Source organism: Pimephales promelas, chromosome 7 (assembly GCF_988280905.1).
Source record: "Pimephales promelas chromosome 7, fPimPro1.hap1.1, whole genome shotgun sequence".
In the NCBI taxonomy this organism is placed as follows: Eukaryota; Metazoa; Chordata; class Actinopteri; order Cypriniformes; family Leuciscidae; genus Pimephales; species Pimephales promelas.
In genome coordinates, this window is record NC_142775.1 from 32,957,162 (window position 1) to 32,979,654 (window position 22,493).

Genomic DNA, 22,493 nt, shown 5'->3' on the forward strand with positions numbered 1-22,493 from the left:
TTAAGTTTCTCCAATCTTCTCAAAACTCTGGATTATGATAGAGGGCCGTGAGACTTTGACCTGAGTGCAAAAATGGAGGCTCGAGACCCTTCCAGAGCTGAGATATCAAAATTCAAAATTTCGACCCGAAAAAAAAACGACAGTGTTACCCCTTCCGTTTTTTTTCATTTTCGGGCGAAAAATTAAGTTTCTCCAATCATCTCAAAACTCTGGATTATGATAGAGGGCCGTGAGACTTTGACCTGAGTGCAAAAATGGAGGCTCTAGACCGTTCCAGAGCTGAGATATCAAAATTCAAAATTTCAACCCGAAAAAAAACGACAGTGTTACCCCTTTCGTTTTTTTTTCATTTTCGGGCAAAAAATTTAGTTTCTCCAATCTTCTCAAAACTCTGGATTATGATAGAGGGCCGTGAGACTTTGACCTGAGTGCAAAAATGGAGGCTCTAGACCCTTCCAGAGCTGAGATATCAAAATTCAAAATTTCGACCCAAAAAAAAAACGACAGTGGTAACCCTTTCGTTTTTTTTGTTTTCGGGCGAAAAATTACGTTTCTCCAATCTTCTCAAAACTCTGGATTATGATAGAGGGCTGTGAGACTTTGACCTGAGTGCAAAAATGGAGGCTCTAGACCCTTCCAGAGCTGAGATATCAAAATTCAAAATTTCAACCAAAAAAAAAAAACGACAGTGTTACCCCTTTCGTTTTTTTTCATTTTCGGGCGAAAAATTAAGTTTCTCCAATCTTCTCAAAACTCTGGATTATGATAGAGGGCCGTGAGACTTTGACCTGAGTGCAAAATTGGAGGCTCTAGACCCTTCCAGAGCTGAGATATCAAAATTCAAAATTACAACCCGAAAAAAAAAAACGACAGTGTTACCCCTTTCGTTTTTTTTCATTTTCGGGCGAAAAAATTAAGTTTCTCCAATCTTCTCAAAACTCTGGATTATGATAGAGGGCTGTGAGACTTTGACCTGAGTGCAAAAATGGAGGCTCTAGACCCTTCCAGAGCTGAGATATCAAAATTCAAAATTTCAACCCGAAAAAAAAACGACAGTGTTACCCCTTTCGTTTTTTTTCATTTTCGGGCAAAAAATTAAGTTTCTCCAATCTTCTCAAAACTCTGGATTATGATAGAGGGCCGTGAGACTTTGACCTGAGTGCAAAAATGGAGGCTCTAGACCCTTCCAGAGCTGATATATCAAAATTCAAAATTTCGACCCGAAAAAAAAACGACAGTGTTACCCCTTTCGCTTTTTTTCATTTTCGGGCGAAAAATTAAGTTTCTCCAATCTTCTCAAAACTCTGGATTATGATAGAGGGCTGTGAGACTTTGACCTAAGTGCAAAAATGGAGGTTCTAGACCCTTCCAGAGCTGAGATATCAAAATTCAAAATTTCGACCAGAAAAAAAAAACGACAGTGTTACCCCTTTCGTTTTTTTTCATTTTCGGGCAAAAAATTAAGTTTCTCCAATCTTCTCAAAACTCTGGATTATGATAGAGGGCCGTGAGACTTTGACCTGAGTGCAAAAATGGAGGCTCTAGACCCATCCAAAGCTGATATATCAAAATTCAAAATTTCGACCCGAAAAAAAAAACGACAGTGTTACCCCTTTCGCTTTTTTTCATTTTCGGGAGAAAAATTAAGTTTCTCCAATCTTCTCAAAACTCTGGATTATGATAGAGGGCTGTGAGACTTTGACCTGAGTGCAAAAATGGAGGCTCTAGACCCTTCCAGAGCTGAGATATCAAAATTCAAAATTTCGACCCGAAAAAAAAAAACGACAGTGTTACCCCTTTCGTTTTTTTCATTTTTGGGCGAAAAATTAAGTTTCTCCAATCTTCTCAAAACTCTGGATTATGATAGAGGGCCGTGAGACTTTGACCTGAGTGCAAAATTGGAGGCTCTAGACCCTTCCAGAGCTGAGATATCAAAATTCAAAATTACAACCCGAAAAAAAAAAACGACAGTGTTACCCCTTTCGTTTTTTTTCATTTTCGGGCGAAAAAATTAAGTTTCTCCAATCTTCTCAAAACTCTGGATTATGATAGAGGGCTGTGAGACTTTGACCTAAGTGCAAAAATGGAGGTTCTAGACCCTTCCAGAGCTGAGATATCAAAATTCAAAATTTCAACCCGAAAAAAAAAAGACAGTGTTACCCCTTTTGTTTTTTTTCATTTTCGGGCGAAAAATTAAGTTTCTCCAATCTTCTCAAAACTCTGGATTATGATAGAGGGCTGTGAGACTTTGACCTGAGTGCAAAAATGGAGGATCTAGACCCTTCCAGAGCTGAGATATCAAAATTCAAAATTTCGACCCGAAAAAAAAACGACAGTGTTACCCCTTTCGTTTTTTTTGTTTTCGGGCGAAAAATTAAGTTTCTCCAAACTTCTCAAAACTCTGGATTATGATAGAGGGCTGTGAGACTTTGACCTGAGTGCAAAAATGGAGGTTCTAGACCCTTCCAGAGCTGAGATATCAAAATTCAAAATTTCAACCCGAAAAAAAAACGACAGTGTTACCCCTTTCGTTTTTTTTCATTTTCGGGCAAAAAATTAAGTTTCTCCAATCTTCTCAAAACTCTGGATTATGATAGAGGGCCGTGAGACTTTGACCTGAGTGCAAAAATGGAGGCTCTAGACCCATCCAGAGCTAATATATCAAAATTCAAAATTTCGACCCGAAAAAAAAAACGACAGTGTTACCCCTTTCGCTTTTTTTCATTTTCGGGAGAAAAATTAAGTTTCTCCAATCTTCTCAAAACTCTGGATTATGATAGAGGGCTGTGAGACTTTGACCTAAGTGCAAAAATGGAGGTTCTAGACCCTTCCAGAGCTGAGATATCAAAATTCAAAATTTCGACCCGAAAAAAAAAAACGACAGTGTTACCCCTTTTGTTTTTTTTCATTTTCGGGCGAAAAATTAAGTTTCTCCAATCTTCTCAAAACTCTGGATTATGATAGAGGGCTGTGAGACTTTGACCTGAGTGCAAAAATGGAGGCTCTAGACCCTTCCAGAGCTGAGATATCAAAATTCAAAATTTCAACCCGAAAAAAAAACGACAGTGTTACCCCTTTCGTTTTTTTTTCATTTTCGGGCAAAAAATTAAGTTTCTCCAATCTTCTCAAAACTCTGGATTATGATAGAGGGCCGTGAGACTTTGACCTGAGTGCAAAAATGGAGGTTCTAGACCCTTCCAGAGCTGAGATATCAAAATTCAAAATTTCAACCCGAAAAAAAAACGACAGTGTTACCCCTTTCGTTTTTTTTTTCATTTTCGGGCAAAAAATTTAGTTTCTCCAATCTTCTCAAAACTCTGGATTATGATAGAGGGCCGTGAGACTTTGACCTGAGTGCAAAAATGGAGGTTCTAGACCCTTCCAGAGCTGAGATATCAAAATTCAAAATTTCGACCAGAAAAAAAAAACGACAGTGTTACCCCTTTTGTTTTTTTTCATTTTCGGGCGAAAAATTAAGTTTCTCCAATCTTCTCAAAACTCTGGATTATGATAGAGGGCTGTGAGACTTTGACCTGAGTGCAAAAATGGAGGATCTAGACCCTTCCAGAGCTGAGATATCAAAATTCAAAATTTCGACCCGAAAAAAAAAACGACAGTGTTACCCCTTTCGTTTTTTTTCATTTTCGGGCGAAAAATTAAGTTTCTCCAATCTTCTCAAAACTCTGGATTATGATAGAGGGCCGTGAGACTTTGACCTGAGTGCAAAAATGGAGGATCTAGACCCTTCCAGAGCTGAGATATCAAAATTCAAAATTTCGACCCGAAAAAAAAACGACAGTGGTACCCCTTTCGTTTTTTTTCATTTTCGGGCGAAAAATTAAGTTTCTCCAATCTTCTCAAAACTCTGGATTATGATAGAGGGCTGTGAGACTTTGACCTGAGTGCAAAAATGGAGGATCTAGACCCTTCCAGAGCTGAGATATCAAAATTCAAAATTTCGACCCGAAAAAAAAAACGACAGTGTTACCCCTTTCGTTTTTTTTCATTTTCGGGCGAAAAATTAAGTTTCTCCAATCTTCTCAAAACTCTGGATTATGATAGAGGGCCGTGAGATTTTGACCTGAGTGCAAAAATGGAGGCTCTAGACCCTTCCAGAGCTGAGATATCAAAATTCAAAATTTCGACCCGAAAAAAAAACGACAGTGTTACCCCTTCCGTTTTTTTTCATTTTCGGGCGAAAAATTAAGTTTCTCCAATCTTCTCAAAACTCTGGATTATGATAGAGGGCTGTGAGACTTTGACCTGAGTGCAAAAATGGAGGCTCTAGACCCTTCCAGAGCTGAGATATCAAAATTCAAAATTTCAACCCGAAAAAAAAACGACAGTGTTACCCCTTTCGTTTTTTTTTTCATTTTCGGGCGAAAAATTAAGTTTCTCCAATCTTCTCAAAACTCTGGATTATGATAGAGGGCCGTGAGACTTTGATCTGAGTGCAAAAATGGAGGCTCTAGACCCTTCCAGAGCTGAGATATCAAAATTCAAAATTTCGACCCGAAAAAAAAACGACAGTGGTACCCCTTTCGTTTTTTTTGTTTTCGGGCGAAAAATTAAGTTTCTCCAATCTTCTCAAAACTCTGGATTATGATAGAGGGCTGTGAGACTTTGACCTGAGTGCAAAAATGGAGGTTCTAGACCCTTCCAGAGCTGAGATATCAAAATTCAAAATTTCGACCTGAAAAAAAATCCGACAGTGTTACCCCTTTTGTTTTTTTTTCATTTTCGGGCGAAAAATTAAGTTTCTCCAATCTTCTCAAAACTCTGGATTATGATAGAGGGCTGTGAGACTTTGACCTGAGTGCAAAAATGGAGGATCTAGACCCTTCCAGAGCTGAGATATCAAAATTCAAAATTTCGACCCGAAAAAAAAACGACAGTGGTACCCCTTTCGTTTTTTTTGTTTTCGGGCGAAAAATTAAGTTTCTCCAATCTTCTCAAAACTCTGGATTATGATAGAGGGCTGTGAGACTTTGACCTGAGTGCAAAAATGGAGGTTCTAGACCCTTCCAGAGCTGAGATATCAAAATTAAAAATTTTGACCAGAAAAAAAAATGACAGTGTTACCCCTTTTGGTTTTTTTCATTTTCGGGCGAAAAATTAAGTTTCTCCAATCTTCTCAAAACTCTGGATTATGATAGAGGGCTGTGAGACTTTGACCTGAGTGCAAAAATGGAGGATCTAGACCCTTCCAGAGCTGAGATATCAAAATTCAAAATTTCGACCCGAAAAAAAAACGACAGTGGTACCCCTTTCGTTTTTTTTGTTTTCGGGCGAAAAATTAAGTTTCTCCAATCTTCTCAAAACTCTGGATTATGATAGAGGGCTGTGAGACTTTGACCTGAGTGCAAAAATGGAGGCTCTAGACCCTTCCAGGGCTGAGATATCAAAATTCAAAATTTCGACCCGAAAAAAACCTGACAGTGTTACCCCTTTCGTTTTTTTTCATTTTCGGGCGAAAAATTAAGTTTCTCCAATCTTCTCAAAACTCTGGATTATGATAGAGGGCCGTGAGACTTTGACCTGAGTGCAAAAATGGAGGCTCTAGACCCTTCCAGAGCTGAGATATCAAAATTCAAAATTTCGACCCGAAAAAAAAACGACAGTGTTACCCCTTCCGTTTTTTTTCATTTTCGGGCGAAAAATTAAGTTTCTCCAATCTTCTCAAAACTCTGGATTATGATAGAGGGCCGTGAGACTTTGACCTGAGTGCAAAAATGGAGGCTCTAGACCCTTCCAGAGCTGAGATATCAAAATTCAAAATTTCGACCCGAAAAAAAACGACAGTGTTACCCCTTTCGTTTTTTTTCATTTTCGGGCGAAAAATTAAGTTTCTCCAATCTTCTCAAAACTCTGGATTATGATAGAGGGCTGTGAGACTTTGACCTGAGTGCAAAAATGGAGGCTCTAGACCCTTCCAGAGCTGAGATATCAAAATTCAAAATTTCGACCCGAAAAAAAAAAACGACAGTGTTACCCCTTTAGTTTTTTTCATTTTCGGGCGAAAAATTAAGTTTCTCCAATCTTCTCAAAACTCTGGATTATGATAGAGGGCCGTGAGACTTTGACCTGAGTGCAAAATTGGAGGCTCTAGACCCTTCCAGAGCTGAGATATTAAAATTCAAAATTACAACCCGAAAAAAAAAACGACAGTGTTACCCCTTTCGTTTTTTTTTTCATTTTCGGGCGAAAAATTAAGTTTCTCCAATCTTCTCAAAACTCTGGATTATGATAGAGGGCTGTGAGACTTTGACCTGAGTGCAAAAATGGAGGCTCTAGACCCTTCCAGAGCTGAGATATCAAAATTCAAAATTTCGACCCGAAAAAAAAAACGACAGTGTTACCCCTTTCGTTTTTTTCATTTTTGGGCGAAAAATTAAGTTTCTCCAATCTTCTCAAAACTCTGGATTATGATAGAGGGCCGTGAGACTTTGACCTGAGTGCAAAATTGGAGGCTCTAGACCCTTCTAGAGCTGAGATATCAAAATTCAAAATTACAACCCGAAAAAAAAAAACGACAGTGTTACCCCTTTCGTTTTTTTTCATTTTCGGGCGAAAAAATTAAGTTTCTCCAATCTTCTCAAAACTCTGGATTATGATAGAGGGCCGTGAGACTTTGACCTGAGTGCAAAAATGGAGGCTCTAGACCCTTCCAGAGCTGATATATCAAAATTCAAAATTTCGACCCGAAAAAAAAACGACAGTGTTACCCCTTTCGCTTTTTTTCATTTTCGGGCGAAAAATTAAGTTTCTCCAATCTTCTCAAAACTCTGGATTATGATAGAAGGCTGTGAGACTTTGACCTAAGTGCAAAAATGGAGGTTCTAGACCCTTCCAGAGCTGAGATATCAAAATTCAAAATTTCGACCAGAAAAAAAAAACGACAGTGTTACCCCTTTTGTTTTTTTTCATTTTCGGGCGAAAAATTAAGTTTCTCCAATCTTCTCAAAACTCTGGATTATGATAGAGGGCTGTGAGACTTTGACCAGAGTGCAAAAATGGAGGATCTAGACCCTTCCAGAGCTGAGATATCAAAATTCAAAATTTCGACCCGAAAAAAAAACGACAGTGTTACCCCTTTCGTTTTTTTTGTTTTCGGGCGAAAAATTAAGTTTCTCCAAACTTCTCAAAACTCTGGATTATGATAGAGGGCTGTGAGACTTTGACCTGAGTGCAAAAATGGAGGTTCTAGACCCTTCCAGAGCTGAGATATCAAAATTCAAAATTTCAACCCGAAAAAAAAACGACAGTGTTACCCCTTTCGTTTTTTTTCATTTTCGGGCAAAAAATTAAGTTTCTCCAATCTTCTCAAAACTCTGGATTATGATAGAGGGCCGTGAGACTTTGACCTGAGTGCAAAAATGGAGGCTCTAGACCCATCCAAAGCTGATATATCAAAATTCAAAATTTCGACCCGAAAAAAAAAACGACAGTGTTACCCCTTTCGCTTTTTTTCATTTTCGGGAGAAAAATTAAGTTTCTCCAATCTTCTCAAAACTCTGGATTATGATAGAGGGCTGTGAGACTTTGACCTAAGTGCAAAAATGGAGGTTCTAGACCCTTCCAGAGCTGAGATATCAAAATTCAAAATTTCGACCCGAAAAAAAAAAACGACAGTGTTACCCCTTTTGTTTTTTTTCATTTTCGGGCGAAAAATTAAGTTTCTCCAATCTTCTCAAAACTCTGGATTATGATAGAGGGCTGTGAGACTTTGACCTGAGTGCAAAAATGGAGGATCTAGACCCTTCCAGAGCTGAGATATCAAAATTCAAAATTTCGACCCGAAAAAAAAACGACAGTGGTACCCCTTTCGTTTTTTTTGTTTTCGGGCGAAAAATTAAGTTTCTCCAAACTTCTCAAAACTCTGGATTATGATAGAGGGCTGTGAGACTTTGACCTGAGTGCAAAAATGGAGGCTCTAGACCCTTCCAGAGCTGAGATATCAAAATTCAAAATTTAGACCCGAAAAAAAAAACGACAGTGTTACCCCTTTCGCTTTTTTTCATTTTCGGGCGAAAAATTAAGTTTCTCCAATCTTCTCAAAACTCTGGATTATGATAGAGGGCTGTGAGACTTTGACCTGAGTGCAAAAATGGAGGATCTAGACCCTTCCAGAGCTGAGATATCAAAATTCAAAATTTCGACCCGAAAAAAAAACGACAGTGTTACCCCTTCCGTTTTTTTTCATTTTCGGGCGAAAAATTAAGTTTCTCCAATCTTCTCAAAACTCTGGATTATGATAGAGGGCTGTGAGACTTTGACCTGAGTGCAAAAATGGAGGCTCTAGACCCTTCCAGAGCTGAGATATCAAAATTCAAAATTTCAACCCGAAAAAAAAACGACAGTGTTACCCCTTTCGTTTTTTTTTTTATTTTCGGGCGAAAAATTAAGTTTCTCCAATCTTCTCAAAACTCTGGATTATGATAGAGGGCCGTGAGACTTTGATCTGAGTGCAAAAATGGAGGCTCTAGACCCTTCCAGAGCTGAGATATCAAAATTCAAAATTTCGACCCGAAAAAAAAACGACAGTGGTACCCCTTTCGTTTTTTTTGTTTTCGGGCGAAAAATTAAGTTTCTCCAATCTTCTCAAAACTCTGGATTATGATAGAGGGCTGTGAGACTTTGACCTGAGTGCAAAAATGGAGGTTCTAGACCCTTCCAGAGCTGAGATATCAAAATTCAAAATTTCGACCTGAAAAAAAATCCGACAGTGTTACCCCTTTTGTTTTTTTTTCATTTTCGGGCGAAAAATTAAGTTTCTCCAATCTTCTCAAAACTCTGGATTATGATAGAGGGCTGTGAGACTTTGACCTGAGTGCAAAAATGGAGGATCTAGACCCTTCCAGAGCTGAGATATCAAAATTCAAAATTTCGACCCGAAAAAAAAACGACAGTGGTACCCCTTTCGTTTTTTTTGTTTTCGGGCGAAAAATTAAGTTTCTCCAATCTTCTCAAAACTCTGGATTATGATAGAGGGCTGTGAGACTTTGACCTGAGTGCAAAAATGGAGGTTCTAGACCCTTCCAGAGCTGAGATATCAAAATTAAAAATTTTGACCAGAAAAAAAAATGACAGTGTTACCCCTTTTGGTTTTTTTCATTTTCGGGCGAAAAATTAAGTTTCTCCAATCTTCTCAAAACTCTGGATTATGATAGAGGGCTGTGAGACTTTGACCTGAGTGCAAAAATGGAGGATCTAGACCCTTCCAGAGCTGAGATATCAAAATTCAAAATTTCGACCCGAAAAAAAAACGACAGTGGTACCCCTTTCGTTTTTTTTGTTTTCGGGCGAAAAATTAAGTTTCTCCAATCTTCTCAAAACTCTGGATTATGATAGAGGGCTGTGAGACTTTGACCTGAGTGCAAAAATGGAGGCTCTAGACCCTTCCAGGGCTGAGATATCAAAATTCAAAATTTCGACCCGAAAAAAACCTGACAGTGTTACCCCTTTCGTTTTTTTTCATTTTCGGGCGAAAAATTAAGTTTCTCCAATCTTCTCAAAACTCTGGATTATGATAGAGGGCCGTGAGACTTTGACCTGAGTGCAAAAATGGAGGCTCTAGACCCTTCCAGAGCTGAGATATCAAAATTCAAAATTTCGACCCGAAAAAAAAACGACAGTGTTACCCCTTCCGTTTTTTTTCATTTTCGGGCGAAAAATTAAGTTTCTCCAATCTTCTCAAAACTCTGGATTATGATAGAGGGCCGTGAGACTTTGACCTGAGTGCAAAAATGGAGGCTCTAGACCCTTCCAGAGCTGAGATATCAAAATTCAAAATTTCGACCCGAAAAAAAACGACAGTGTTACCCCTTTCGTTTTTTTTTCATTTTCGGGCGAAAAATTAAGTTTCTCCAATCTTCTCAAAACTCTGGATTATGATAGAGGGCTGTGAGACTTTGACCTGAGTGCAAAAATGGAGGCTCTAGACCCTTCCAGAGCTGAGATATCAAAATTCAAAATTTCGACCCGAAAAAAAAAAACGACAGTGTTACCCCTTTCGTTTTTTTCATTTTCGGGCGAAAAATTAAGTTTCTCCAATCTTCTCAAAACTCTGGATTATGATAGAGGGCCGTGAGACTTTGACCTGAGTGCAAAATTGGAGGCTCTAGACCCTTCCAGAGCTGAGATATTAAAATTCAAAATTACAACCCGAAAAAAAAAACGACAGTGTTACCCCTTTCGTTTTTTTTTCATTTTCGGGCGAAAAATTAAGTTTCTCCAATCTTCTCAAAACTCTGGATTATGATAGAGGGCTGTGAGACTTTGACCTGAGTGCAAAAATGGAGGCTCTAGACCCTTCCAGAGCTGAGATATCAAAATTCAAAATTTCGACCCGAAAAAAAAAAAACGACAGTGTTACCCCTTTCGTTTTTTTCATTTTTGGGCGAAAAATTAAGTTTCTCCAATCTTCTCAAAACTCTGGATTATGATAGAGGGCCGTGAGACTTTGACCTGAGTGCAAAATTGGAGGCTCTAGACCCTTCCAGAGCTGAGATATCAAAATTCAAAATTACAACCCGAAAAAAAAAACGACAGTGTTACCCCTTTCGTTTTTTTTCATTTTCGGGCGAAAAAATTAAGTTTCTCCAATCTTCTCAAAACTCTGGATTATGATAGAGGGCCGTGAGACTTTGACCTGAGTGCAAAAATGGAGGCTCTAGACCCTTCCAGAGCTGATATATCAAAATTCAAAATTTCGACCCGAAAAAAAAACGACAGTGTTACCCCTTTCGCTTTTTTTCATTTTCGGGTGAAAAATTAAGTTTCTCCAATCTTCTCAAAACTCTGGATTATGATAGAAGGCTGTGAGACTTTGACCTAAGTGCAAAAATGGAGGTTCTAGACCCTTCCAGAGCTGAGATATCAAAATTCAAAATTTCGACCAGAAAAAAAAAACGACAGTGTTACCCCTTTTGTTTTTTTTCATTTTCGGGCGAAAAATTAAGTTTCTCCAATCTTCTCAAAACTCTGGATTATGATAGAGGGCTGTGAGACTTTGACCAGAGTGCAAAAATGGAGGATCTAGACCCTTCCAGAGCTGAGATATCAAAATTCAAAATTTCGACCCGAAAAAAAAACGACAGTGTTACCCCTTTCGTTTTTTTTGTTTTCGGGCGAAAAATTAAGTTTCTCCAAACTTCTCAAAACTCTGGATTATGATAGAGGGCTGTGAGACTTTGACCTGAGTGCAAAAATGGAGGTTCTAGACCCTTCCAGAGCTGAGATATCAAAATTCAAAATTTCAACCCGAAAAAAAAACGACAGTGTTACCCCTTTCGTTTTTTTTCATTTTCGGGCAAAAAATTAAGTTTCTCCAATCTTCTCAAAACTCTGGATTATGATAGAGGGCCGTGAGACTTTGACCTGAGTGCAAAAATGGAGGCTCTAGACCCATCCAAAGCTGATATATCAAAATTCAAAATTTCGACCCGAAAAAAAAAACGACAGTGTTACCCCTTTCGCTTTTTTTCATTTTCGGGAGAAAAATTAAGTTTCTCCAATCTTCTCAAAACTCTGGATTATGATAGAGGGCTGTGAGACTTTGACCTAAGTGCAAAAATGGAGGTTCTAGACCCTTCCAGAGCTGAGATATCAAAATTCAAAATTTCGACCCGAAAAAAAAAAACGACAGTGTTACCCCTTTTGTTTTTTTTCATTTTCGGGCGAAAAATTAAGTTTCTCCAATCTTCTCAAAACTCTGGATTATGATAGAGGGCTGTGAGACTTTGACCTGAGTGCAAAAATGGAGGATCTAGACCCTTCCAGAGCTGAGATATCAAAATTCAAAATTTCGACCCGAAAAAAAAACGACAGTGGTACCCCTTTCGTTTTTTTTGTTTTCGGGCGAAAAATTAAGTTTCTCCAAACTTCTCAAAACTCTGGATTATGATAGAGGGCTGTGAGACTTTGACCTGAGTGCAAAAATGGAGGCTCTAGACCCTTCCAGAGCTGAGATATCAAAATTCAAAATTTAGACCCGAAAAAAAAAACGACAGTGTTACCCCTTTCGCTTTTTTTCATTTTCGGGCGAAAAATTAAGTTTCTCCAATCTTCTCAAAACTCTGGATTATGATAGAGGGCTGTGAGACTTTGACCTGAGTGCAAAAATGGAGGATCTAGACCCTTCCAGAGCTGAGATATCAAAATTCAAAATTTCGACCCGAAAAAAAAACGACAGTGTTACCCCTTTCGTTTTTTTTCATTTTCGGGCGAAAAATTAAGTTTCTCCAATCTTCTCAAAACTCTGGATTATGATAGAGGGCTGTGAGACTTTGACCTGAGTGCAAAAATGGAGGATCTAGACCCTTCCAGAGCTGAGATATCAAAATTCAAAATTTCGACCCGAAAAAAAAACGACAGTGGTACCCCTTTCATTTTTTTTGTTTTCGGGCGAAAAATTAAGTTTCTCCAATCTTCTCAAAACTCTGGATTATGATAGAGGGCTGTGAGACTTTGACCTGAGTGCAAAAATGGAGGCTCTAGACCCTTCCAGAGCTGAGATATCAAAATTCAAAATTTCGACCCGAAAAAAAAAAACGACAGTGTTACCCCTTTCGTTTTTTTCATTTTCGGGCGAAAAATTAAGTTTCTCCAATCTTCTCAAAACTCTGGATTATGATAGAGGGCCGTGAGACTTTGACCTGAGTGCAAAATTGGAGGCTCTAGACCCTTCCAGAGCTGAGATATTAAAATTCAAAATTACAACCCGAAAAAAAAAACGACAGTGTTACCCCTTTCGTTTTTTTTTCATTTTCGGGCGAAAAATTAAGTTTCTCCAATCTTCTCAAAACTCTGGATTATGATAGAGGGCTGTGAGACTTTGACCTGAGTGCAAAAATGGAGGCTCTAGACCCTTCCAGAGCTGAGATATCAAAATTCAAAATTTCGACCCGAAAAAAAAAACGACAGTGTTACCCCTTTCGTTTTTTTCATTTTTGGGCGAAAAATTAAGTTTCTCCAATCTTCTCAAAACTCTGGATTATGATAGAGGGCCGTGAGACTTTGACCTGAGTGCAAAATTGGAGGCTCTAGACCCTTCCAGAGCTGAGATATCAAAATTCAAAATTACAACCCGAAAAAAAAAACGACAGTGTTACCCCTTTCGTTTTTTTTCATTTTCGGGCGAAAAAATTAAGTTTCTCCAATCTTCTCAAAACTCTGGATTATGATAGAGGGCCGTGAGACTTTGACCTGAGTGCAAAAATGGAGGCTCTAGACCCTTCCAGAGCTGATATATCAAAATTCAAAATTTCGACCCGAAAAAAAAACGACAGTGTTACCCCTTTCGCTTTTTTTCATTTTCGGGTGAAAAATTAAGTTTCTCCAATCTTCTCAAAACTCTGGATTATGATAGAAGGCTGTGAGACTTTGACCTAAGTGCAAAAATGGAGGTTCTAGACCCTTCCAGAGCTGAGATATCAAAATTCAAAATTTCGACCAGAAAAAAAAAACGACAGTGTTACCCCTTTTGTTTTTTTTCATTTTCGGGCGAAAAATTAAGTTTCTCCAATCTTCTCAAAACTCTGGATTATGATAGAGGGCTGTGAGACTTTGACCAGAGTGCAAAAATGGAGGATCTAGACCCTTCCAGAGCTGAGATATCAAAATTCAAAATTTCGACCCGAAAAAAAAACGACAGTGTTACCCCTTTCGTTTTTTTTGTTTTCGGGCGAAAAATTAAGTTTCTCCAAACTTCTCAAAACTCTGGATTATGATAGAGGGCTGTGAGACTTTGACCTGAGTGCAAAAATGGAGGTTCTAGACCCTTCCAGAGCTGAGATATCAAAATTCAAAATTTCAACCCGAAAAAAAAACGACAGTGTTACCCCTTTCGTTTTTTTTCATTTTCGGGCAAAAAATTAAGTTTCTCCAATCTTCTCAAAACTCTGGATTATGATAGAGGGCCGTGAGACTTTGACCTGAGTGCAAAAATGGAGGCTCTAGACCCATCCAAAGCTGATATATCAAAATTCAAAATTTCGACCCGAAAAAAAAAACGACAGTGTTACCCCTTTCGCTTTTTTTCATTTTCGGGAGAAAAATTAAGTTTCTCCAATCTTCTCAAAACTCTGGATTATGATAGAGGGCTGTGAGACTTTGACCTAAGTGCAAAAATGGAGGTTCTAGACCCTTCCAGAGCTGAGATATCAAAATTCAAAATTTCGACCCGAAAAAAAAAAACGACAGTGTTACCCCTTTTGTTTTTTTTCATTTTCGGGCGAAAAATTAAGTTTCTCCAATCTTCTCAAAACTCTGGATTATGATAGAGGGCTGTGAGACTTTGACCTGAGTGCAAAAATGGAGGATCTAGACCCTTCCAGAGCTGAGATATCAAAATTCAAAATTTCGACCCGAAAAAAAAACGACAGTGGTACCCCTTTCGTTTTTTTTGTTTTCGGGCGAAAAATTAAGTTTCTCCAAACTTCTCAAAACTCTGGATTATGATAGAGGGCTGTGAGACTTTGACCTGAGTGCAAAAATGGAGGCTCTAGACCCTTCCAGAGCTGAGATATCAAAATTCAAAATTTAGACCCGAAAAAAAAAACGACAGTGTTACCCCTTTCGCTTTTTTTCATTTTCGGGCGAAAAATTAAGTTTCTCCAATCTTCTCAAAACTCTGGATTATGATAGAGGGCTGTGAGACTTTGACCTGAGTGCAAAAATGGAGGATCTAGACCCTTCCAGAGCTGAGATATCAAAATTCAAAATTTCGACCCGAAAAAAAAACGACAGTGTTACCCCTTTCGTTTTTTTTCATTTTCGGGCGAAAAATTAAGTTTCTCCAATCTTCTCAAAACTCTGGATTATGATAGAGGGCTGTGAGACTTTGACCTGAGTGCAAAAATGGAGGATCTAGACCCTTCCAGAGCTGAGATATCAAAATTCAAAATTTCGACCCGAAAAAAAAACGACAGTGGTACCCCTTTCATTTTTTTTGTTTTCGGGCGAAAAATTAAGTTTCTCCAATCTTCTCAAAACTCTGGATTATGATAGAGGGCTGTGAGACTTTGACCTGAGTGCAAAAATGGAGGTTCTAGACCCTTCCAGAGCTGAGATATCAAAATTCAAAATTTCGACCAGAAAAAAAAACGACAGTGTTACCCCTTTTGTTTTTTTTCATTTTCGGGCGAAAAATTAAGTTTCTCCAATCTTCTCAAAACTCTGGATTATGATAGAGGGCTGTGAGACTTTGACCTGAGTGCAAAAATGGAGGATCTAGACCCTTCCAGAGCTGAGATATCAAAATTCAAAATTTCGACCCGAAAAAAAAAACGACAGTGTTACCCCTTTCGTTTTTTTTCATTTTCGGGCGAAAAATTAAGTTTCTCCAATCTTCTCAAAACTCTGGATTATGATAGAGGGCCGTGAGACTTTGACCTGAGTGCAAAAATGGAGGATCTAGACCCTTCCAGAGCTGAGATATCAAAATTCAAAATTTCGACCCGAAAAAAAAACGACAGTGGTACCCCTTTCGTTTTTTTTCATTTTCGGGCGAAAAATTAAGTTTCTCCAATCTTCTCAAAACTCTGGATTATGATAGAGGGCTGTGAGACTTTGACCTGAGTGCAAAAATGGAGGCTCTAGACCCTTCCAGAGCTGAGATATCAAAATTCAAAATTTCGACCCGAAAAAAAAAACGACAGTGTTACCCCTTTCGCTTTTTTTCATTTTCGGGCGAAAAATTAAGTTTCTCCAATCTTCTCAAAACTCTGGATTATGATAGAGGGCTGTGAGACTTTGACCTGAGTGCAAAAATGGAGGATCTAGACCCTTCCAGAGCTGAGATATCAAAATTCAAAATTTCGACCCGAAAAAAAAACGACAGTGTTACCCCTTTCGTTTTTTTTCATTTTCGGGCGAAAAATTAAGTTTCTCCAATCTTCTCAAAACTCTGGATTATGATAGAGGGCTGTGAGACTTTGACCTGAGTGCAAAAATGGAGGATCTAGACCCTTCCAGAGCTGAGATATCAAAATTCAAAATTTCGACCCGAAAAAAAAACGACAGTGGTACCCCTTTCATTTTTTTTGTTTTCGGGCGAAAAATTAAGTTTCTCCAATCTTCTCAAAACTCTGGATTATGATAGAGGGCTGTGAGACTTTGACCTGAGTGCAAAAATGGAGGTTCTAGACCCTTCCAGAGCTGAGATATCAAAATTCAAAATTTCGACCAGAAAAAAAAACGACAGTGTTACCCCTTTTGTTTTTTTTCATTTTCGGGCGAAAAATTAAGTTTCTCCAATCTTCTCAAAACTCTGGATTATGATAGAGGGCTGTGAGACTTTGACCTGAGTGCAAAAATTGAGGATCTAGACCCTTCCAGAGCTGAGATATCAAAATTCAAAATTTCGACCCGAAAAAAAAAACGACAGTGTTACCCCTTTCGTTTTTTTTCATTTTCGGGCGAAAAATTAAGTTTCTCCAATCTTCTCAAAACTCTGGATTATGATAGAGGGCCGTGAGACTTTGACCTGAGTGCAAAAATGGAGGATCTAGACCCTTCCAGAGCTGAGATATCAAAATTCAAAATTTCGACCCGAAAAAAAAACGACAGTGGTACCCCTTTCGTTTTTTTTCATTTTCGGGCGAAAAATTAAGTTTCTCCAATCTTCTCAAAACTCTGGATTATGATAGAGGGCTGTGAGACTTTGACCTGAGTGCAAAAATGGAGGATCTAGACCCTTCCAGAGCTGAGATATCAAAATTCAAAATTTCGACCCGAAAAAAAAACCGACAGTGTTACCCCTTTCGTTTTTTTTCATTTTCGGGCGAAAAATTAAGTTTCTCCAATCTTCTCAAAACTCTGGATTATGATAGAGGGCCGTGAGACTTTGACCTGAGTGCAAAAATGGAGGCTCGAGACCCTTCCAGAGCTGAGATATCAAAATTCAAAATTTCGACCCGAAAAAAAAACGACAGTGTTACCCCTTCCGTTTTTTTTCATTTTCGGGCGAAAAATTAAGTTTCTCCAATCATCTCAAAACTCTGGATTATGATAGAGGGCCGTGAGACTTTGACCTGAGTGCAAAAATGGAGGCTCTAGACCGTTCCAGAGCTGAGATATCAAAATTCAAAATTTCAACCCGAAAAAAAAACGACAGTGTTACCCCTTTCGTTTTTTTTTTTCATTTTCGGGCAAAAAATTTAGTTTCTCCAATCTTTTCAAAACTCTGGATTATGATAGAGGGCCGTGAGACTTTGACCTGAGTGCAAAAATGGAGGCTCTAGACCCTTCCAGAGCTGAGATATCAAAATTCAAAATTTCGACCCGAAAAAAAAACGACAGTGGTACCCCTTTCGTTTTTTTTGTTTTCGGGCGAAAAATTACGTTTCTCCAATCTTCTCAAAACTCTGGATTATGATAGAGGGCTGTGAGACTTTGACCTGAGTGCAAAAATGGAGGCTCTAGACCCTTCCAGAGCTGAGATATCAAAATTCAAAATTTCAACCAAAAAAAAAAAACGACAGTGTTACCCCTTTCGTTTTTTTTCATTTCCGGGCGAAAAATTAAGTTTCTCCAATCTTCTCAAAACTCTGGATTATGATAGAGGGCCGTGAGACTTTGACCTGAGTGCAAAATTGGAGGCTCTAGACCCTTCCAGAGCTTAGATATCAAAATTCAAAATTACAACCCGAAAAAAAAACGACAGTGTTACCCCTTTCGTTTTTTTTTTTCATTTTCGGGTGAAAAATTAAGTTTCTCCAATCTTCTCAAAACTCTGGATTATGATAGAGGGCCGTGAGACTTTGATCTGAGTGCAAAAATGGAGGCTCTAGACCCTTCCAGAGCTGAGATATCAAAATTCAAAATTTCGACCCGAAAAAAAAACGACAGTGTTACCCCTTTCGCTTTTTTTCATTTTCGGGCGAAAAATTAAGTTTCTCCAATCTTCTCAAAACTCTGGATTATGATAGAGGGCTGTGAGACTTTGACCTGAGTGCAAAAATGGAGGTTCTAGACCCTTCCAGAGCTGAGATATCAAAATTCAAAATTTCGACCAGAAAAAAAAAACGACAGTGTTACCCCTTTTGTTTGTTTTTTCATTTTCGGGCGAAAAATTAAGTTTCTCCAATCTTCTCAAAACTCTGGATTATGATAGAGGGCTGTGAGACTTTGACCTGAGTGCAAAAATGGAGGATCTAGACCCTTCCAGAGCTGAGATATCAAAATTCAAAATTTCGACCCGAAAAAAAAACGACAGTGGTACCCCTTTCGCTTTTTTTCATTTTCGGGCGAAAAATTAAGTTTCTCCAATCTTCTCAAAACTCTGGATTATGATAGAGGGCTGTGAGACTTTGACCTGAGTGCAAAAATGGAGGCTCTAGACCGTTCCAGAGCTGAGATATCACAATTCAAAATTTCGACCCGAAAAAAAAAAAACGAAAGGGGTACCACTGTCGTTTTTCGTTTTTTTTTGGGTCGAAATTTTGAGTTTCTCTGATCTTCTTGAAACTCTGGATTCTGATAGATGGCCATGAGACTTAGATCGTAGTGCAAAAATGGAGGCTCTAGACTCTTCCAGCGCTGAGATATGGACATCACACATAGCATTTATGCCATTATAAATATCTCAATAAAAGTGCAACTTTAGCCTGCTAGCATTGAAAGCATACGATCCCACATTCCCTGCAAATCACATATGCATACTTAATGTGCTGATGATGAATGATGTCTGTGTGTACAGTTTGTTCCGTGGTATGCAAACACACATTGACTGACACGGAACACATGAGATCATTTCAGGACATAATGCGATGACTGAACAAACATTTTATGGTCCTACGCCTTCCACAGACGATATTTATTTATAAAAATAAATTTAGACCACTTAATATAGTGATTGCTATCAGGTGTGCTAGAAAAATAAACGTTGACTTGACTTAATTTGATATTTTCTTCAAGTAAAGATTTGAATATTTGAAGCACATAACAACTGCACATTCAATACAATTAAGCACATTTCTTTTTCACAACGGTAACCTAGAAATAGTGTCATAACAGTTCTCATAAAAAAAAACTTCTTTACTTACAGATACATTTGTGATTTCAACATTGTCTCTGACATTTAAATTCCACTGCACAAATGAAGTAAGAGTATTCCATTGCTCGGAACAAGTCTGATGATGTTTTGTTCTCTTCAGGGTGAACTTGGCCTTCCTAGACCGTCTGGGGCGTCAGGAGGTGAGTCGCTCAGATAGGGTGTCTGAACCCGTGACCCAAACCCCTGAAAACAGAAATGTCGGGCTGGATGATGCTGACGAACCACAGGATACAGCCTTCTCCCCTGTACCCAACCCATCATGGGTCCACACAGACAGTGCAGAGGAGGATGGTGAGTCTTAAACAAGATTTATATGCAATCCGCTATGGCACTGTGTGTGTTTAGGTCTGTTTCATTTCACAGCACTTCTGGAAATATCTCCATTGCTTCGAATTCTTGAGTCTCAAAGCCTCCACGTGTGTGTTTGTGTGTGTGTGTGAGATATTAAACAGATCTCTCACCCCTGATGCCGGACAGCATACTCCTGACACGTGATGCTCTTAGATGTCCATGTATATACAAATGGCCATGTGTGTGCCAGTAACTTACAAATTCATTATTAGCAAGCTGGGTGTGTTTTTTAGGCCAAATTGAGGCCTACTATAAAGTAAACTCATTCAGCCTTGGAGAAGCTTGAATCAATTTTTATGTCTGTCTGACAACAACTGATTAATGCCTGCGACTGGTGCAAAAACCTTGGTTAGCTCTTCGAGATCCAGTCTGGCAGCATTGTCGTTACTTGGAAATTTGTCATGCTGTCTTCAGACTGTAGTGTGGGTTAAAGAAATACTGTAGTTCATCCAAAAATGAAAATCAGTCGGTATTTACTCACCCTCATGTCGATGTATACCCTCAGTAAGTTATTTCAGTACATTGTCAAGCTAAGTTAAAATGTGAAATGTTGCCTTGGCAATTAGTTGAAATTAAAAAAAAAGATAAAATATTACAAATGAACACAAATATAACACAAATGAAGATTTCTACCCATGTAAATACTATGCACTTATTTTAGTAACTACAATTACTGGGTAATAACTAGTACTAACCCTGAGCCTACCCCTAAACCTACCCCTGTTCCATATACTTACCTTATATTAGCCAGTACTTTCTAGGTAAGTACACTGTAAGTATACTGTAAGTACTGTACTGTAAAAGAAAGCGTTACCCATAATTTTAATTTGTTCCATTGAAAAAAAATGATACTAACTGCATAAAGGTTTGCAACAGCGTAATATTGAGTTAATAATGGCATAGTTTACACTTGTCCTTTGATGGATTGATCATTTTAAAACCATTGTTTATTTTATTCTGACAAACAGGCATGGAACTTGTATGACTCACACACATTGTTTTAGCCTCCAAAGTGCGATTTGGAAATGACAGATTGAGCCTGAATCTAGCTCCATATGTGGAGTTCTTCTCCTTTTTTTTTTTTTGCCAAGAGGTGTGACTGTAACGGTCAGCTTTCCCATCTGCGCGCATAGCCTGTGGACCTCTGTGTGATGGTGTAGGACTAATCTGCCATTCACGCTGAAACAGCCTGTAAATCTTCTCAGATGCCTAATGACACATTATGTTTGTGTGTTCAGCATCACTTACGTCTGAATCACTGCAAGGACCAAAGGTTGTATCCTCAGCTGAGGTTTGGGGTCAGCCAGGTCTTGCAATTCTCAAACTCACACCTCTGTCTCTGATTACCAGAAACATTAGATGTGTTTGTCTCCGAACCAAGTCTCAGAATGACCTCTCGTCTGGCTGCGGTTCGGCTTACTCACGGTAGAGATAGGACCTGCCCTGACTTATGATGCTTCCATGAGTTCAGTTCTCAGGCTGAATATTGAATTACTAGAAGGGTTCTCTGTTTGACTACACCTTTATATCCAATTCAAACTGTATATTTAATGCAAAAATAATTTTTTTTCTTAGCATTTGTCTTATTTTCCCGTACAAATATATAAACACAATACATTTACATTATCTGTGTTTGAAGGGGTTGTAATCACACATTACAATGATCCACTAGTCGGGTTTTGCGATTACCCCTGAAGGCCAGTATTCCTATTTCCAGTGGTGGAGGAAATACTGAATCTCAGTACTTAAGTAAAAGTACAAATACCCAGATAAATATTTACTTTAGTAAAAGTAGAAGTAACACAATGACAACCATACTTAATTAAAAAGTACCTGATTTTAAATGTACTTTAAGTATTAAAAGTAAAAGTACTTGCATAACAATTTATTATCTTAATGTCTATTTTCTAATGATTAATAAAACATTTAATTCTAACTCATTCAACCTAATAGCCTAGTCATATAATGATGTTCAATAATGATGGAAAAAATGGCACCATTTCTGAAACAAGCTTGCAATTAGGCAATATACACATCATGCTTATGATCCTTACTATATGTTAATAACTATGTTTGGCAGTAAACAAGATTAATTTATGGTGTAATTCTGAACCTCTTGGCTTGCCATAATCCTAACCAAACCAAACATATATATACACACGGTGTGTTTCCTATGCACGTAAAAACAAATTTTCGCTTATGAGTTGCACGATAAACACACTGCGTGTGAGACGCATTTAGTGTGACCGGGTTGATATACTGTATCTATGGCAACCAATTGTCACTGGTGAGACAAACGTGCAACGAACGGACGGTCAGATTACGTTTTGGCAGGGGAAAAACTGATCAGAAAATGTAACGAAAATGTAACAGAAGTTGTAGAAATGTAGTGGAGTAGAAAGTATAATAATTGCTGCAAAATGTAACGAATCAAAAGTAAAAAGTAGGCACTATTTATTGTACTTAAGTAAAGTAAAGATACGTGAAAAATGTACTTAAGTAAAGTAACGAAGTATTTGTACTTCGTTACATTCCACCACTGCCTATTTCTATGTGAAGTCTCTGGGTCGGATTTTTTTGTGAAATCCATTGGATGTGACATGCATGCGCGCTCCCGAGCCTCTCTCCTTTAAATGCAGTCTATGCAACTGCAGCCAACGAAATGAGTCTGATAATGCGAAAACAGTCCTGTGTCCTAACACACACTCCACATAAATATAAAACACAAAACAAAATGTATCTGCTGAAGCTCGTCAGGCCAAACGTGAATCGGATCGCGTCAACGAAAACACGGATCAACATCGGCAGAGCGTTGGAATTATGGAGACCTTCGCTATTTTTATTGTGATAAATTACAAGTTTTCAGATATGCTGAAATAATAGTAAACAGTAATGAAATAGCAAGGTAAACTACAACATACATGAGACATGAAATGAACACAAAAGACTGTTCCAGGATAACAAGGTGCGTTAAGGATGTAACTTTTATTTTATGTACTACTAGATCTACTGTCTATCGTCACTCATCCCACTACTATCATATTGTTTATAATACACATTTCCAGACACGTTCAGTACAGTAATG

At 38.2% G+C, this 22,493-nt stretch overlaps 1 protein-coding gene across 1 annotated transcript in view; it reads left to right on the top strand.

The window, feature by feature from the left end:
* Nucleotides 1-22,493, top strand: part of epsti1 (epithelial stromal interaction 1) — a 109,100-nt gene that overhangs the window by 83,325 nt on the left and 3,282 nt on the right. Inside the window, exon 10 of the mRNA XM_089133354.1 lies at nucleotides 19,158-19,348. Coding sequence (XP_088989480.1) covers nucleotides 19,158-19,348 — 191 coding nt within the window. The remainder of the gene's footprint in view (nucleotides 1-19,157; nucleotides 19,349-22,493) is intronic.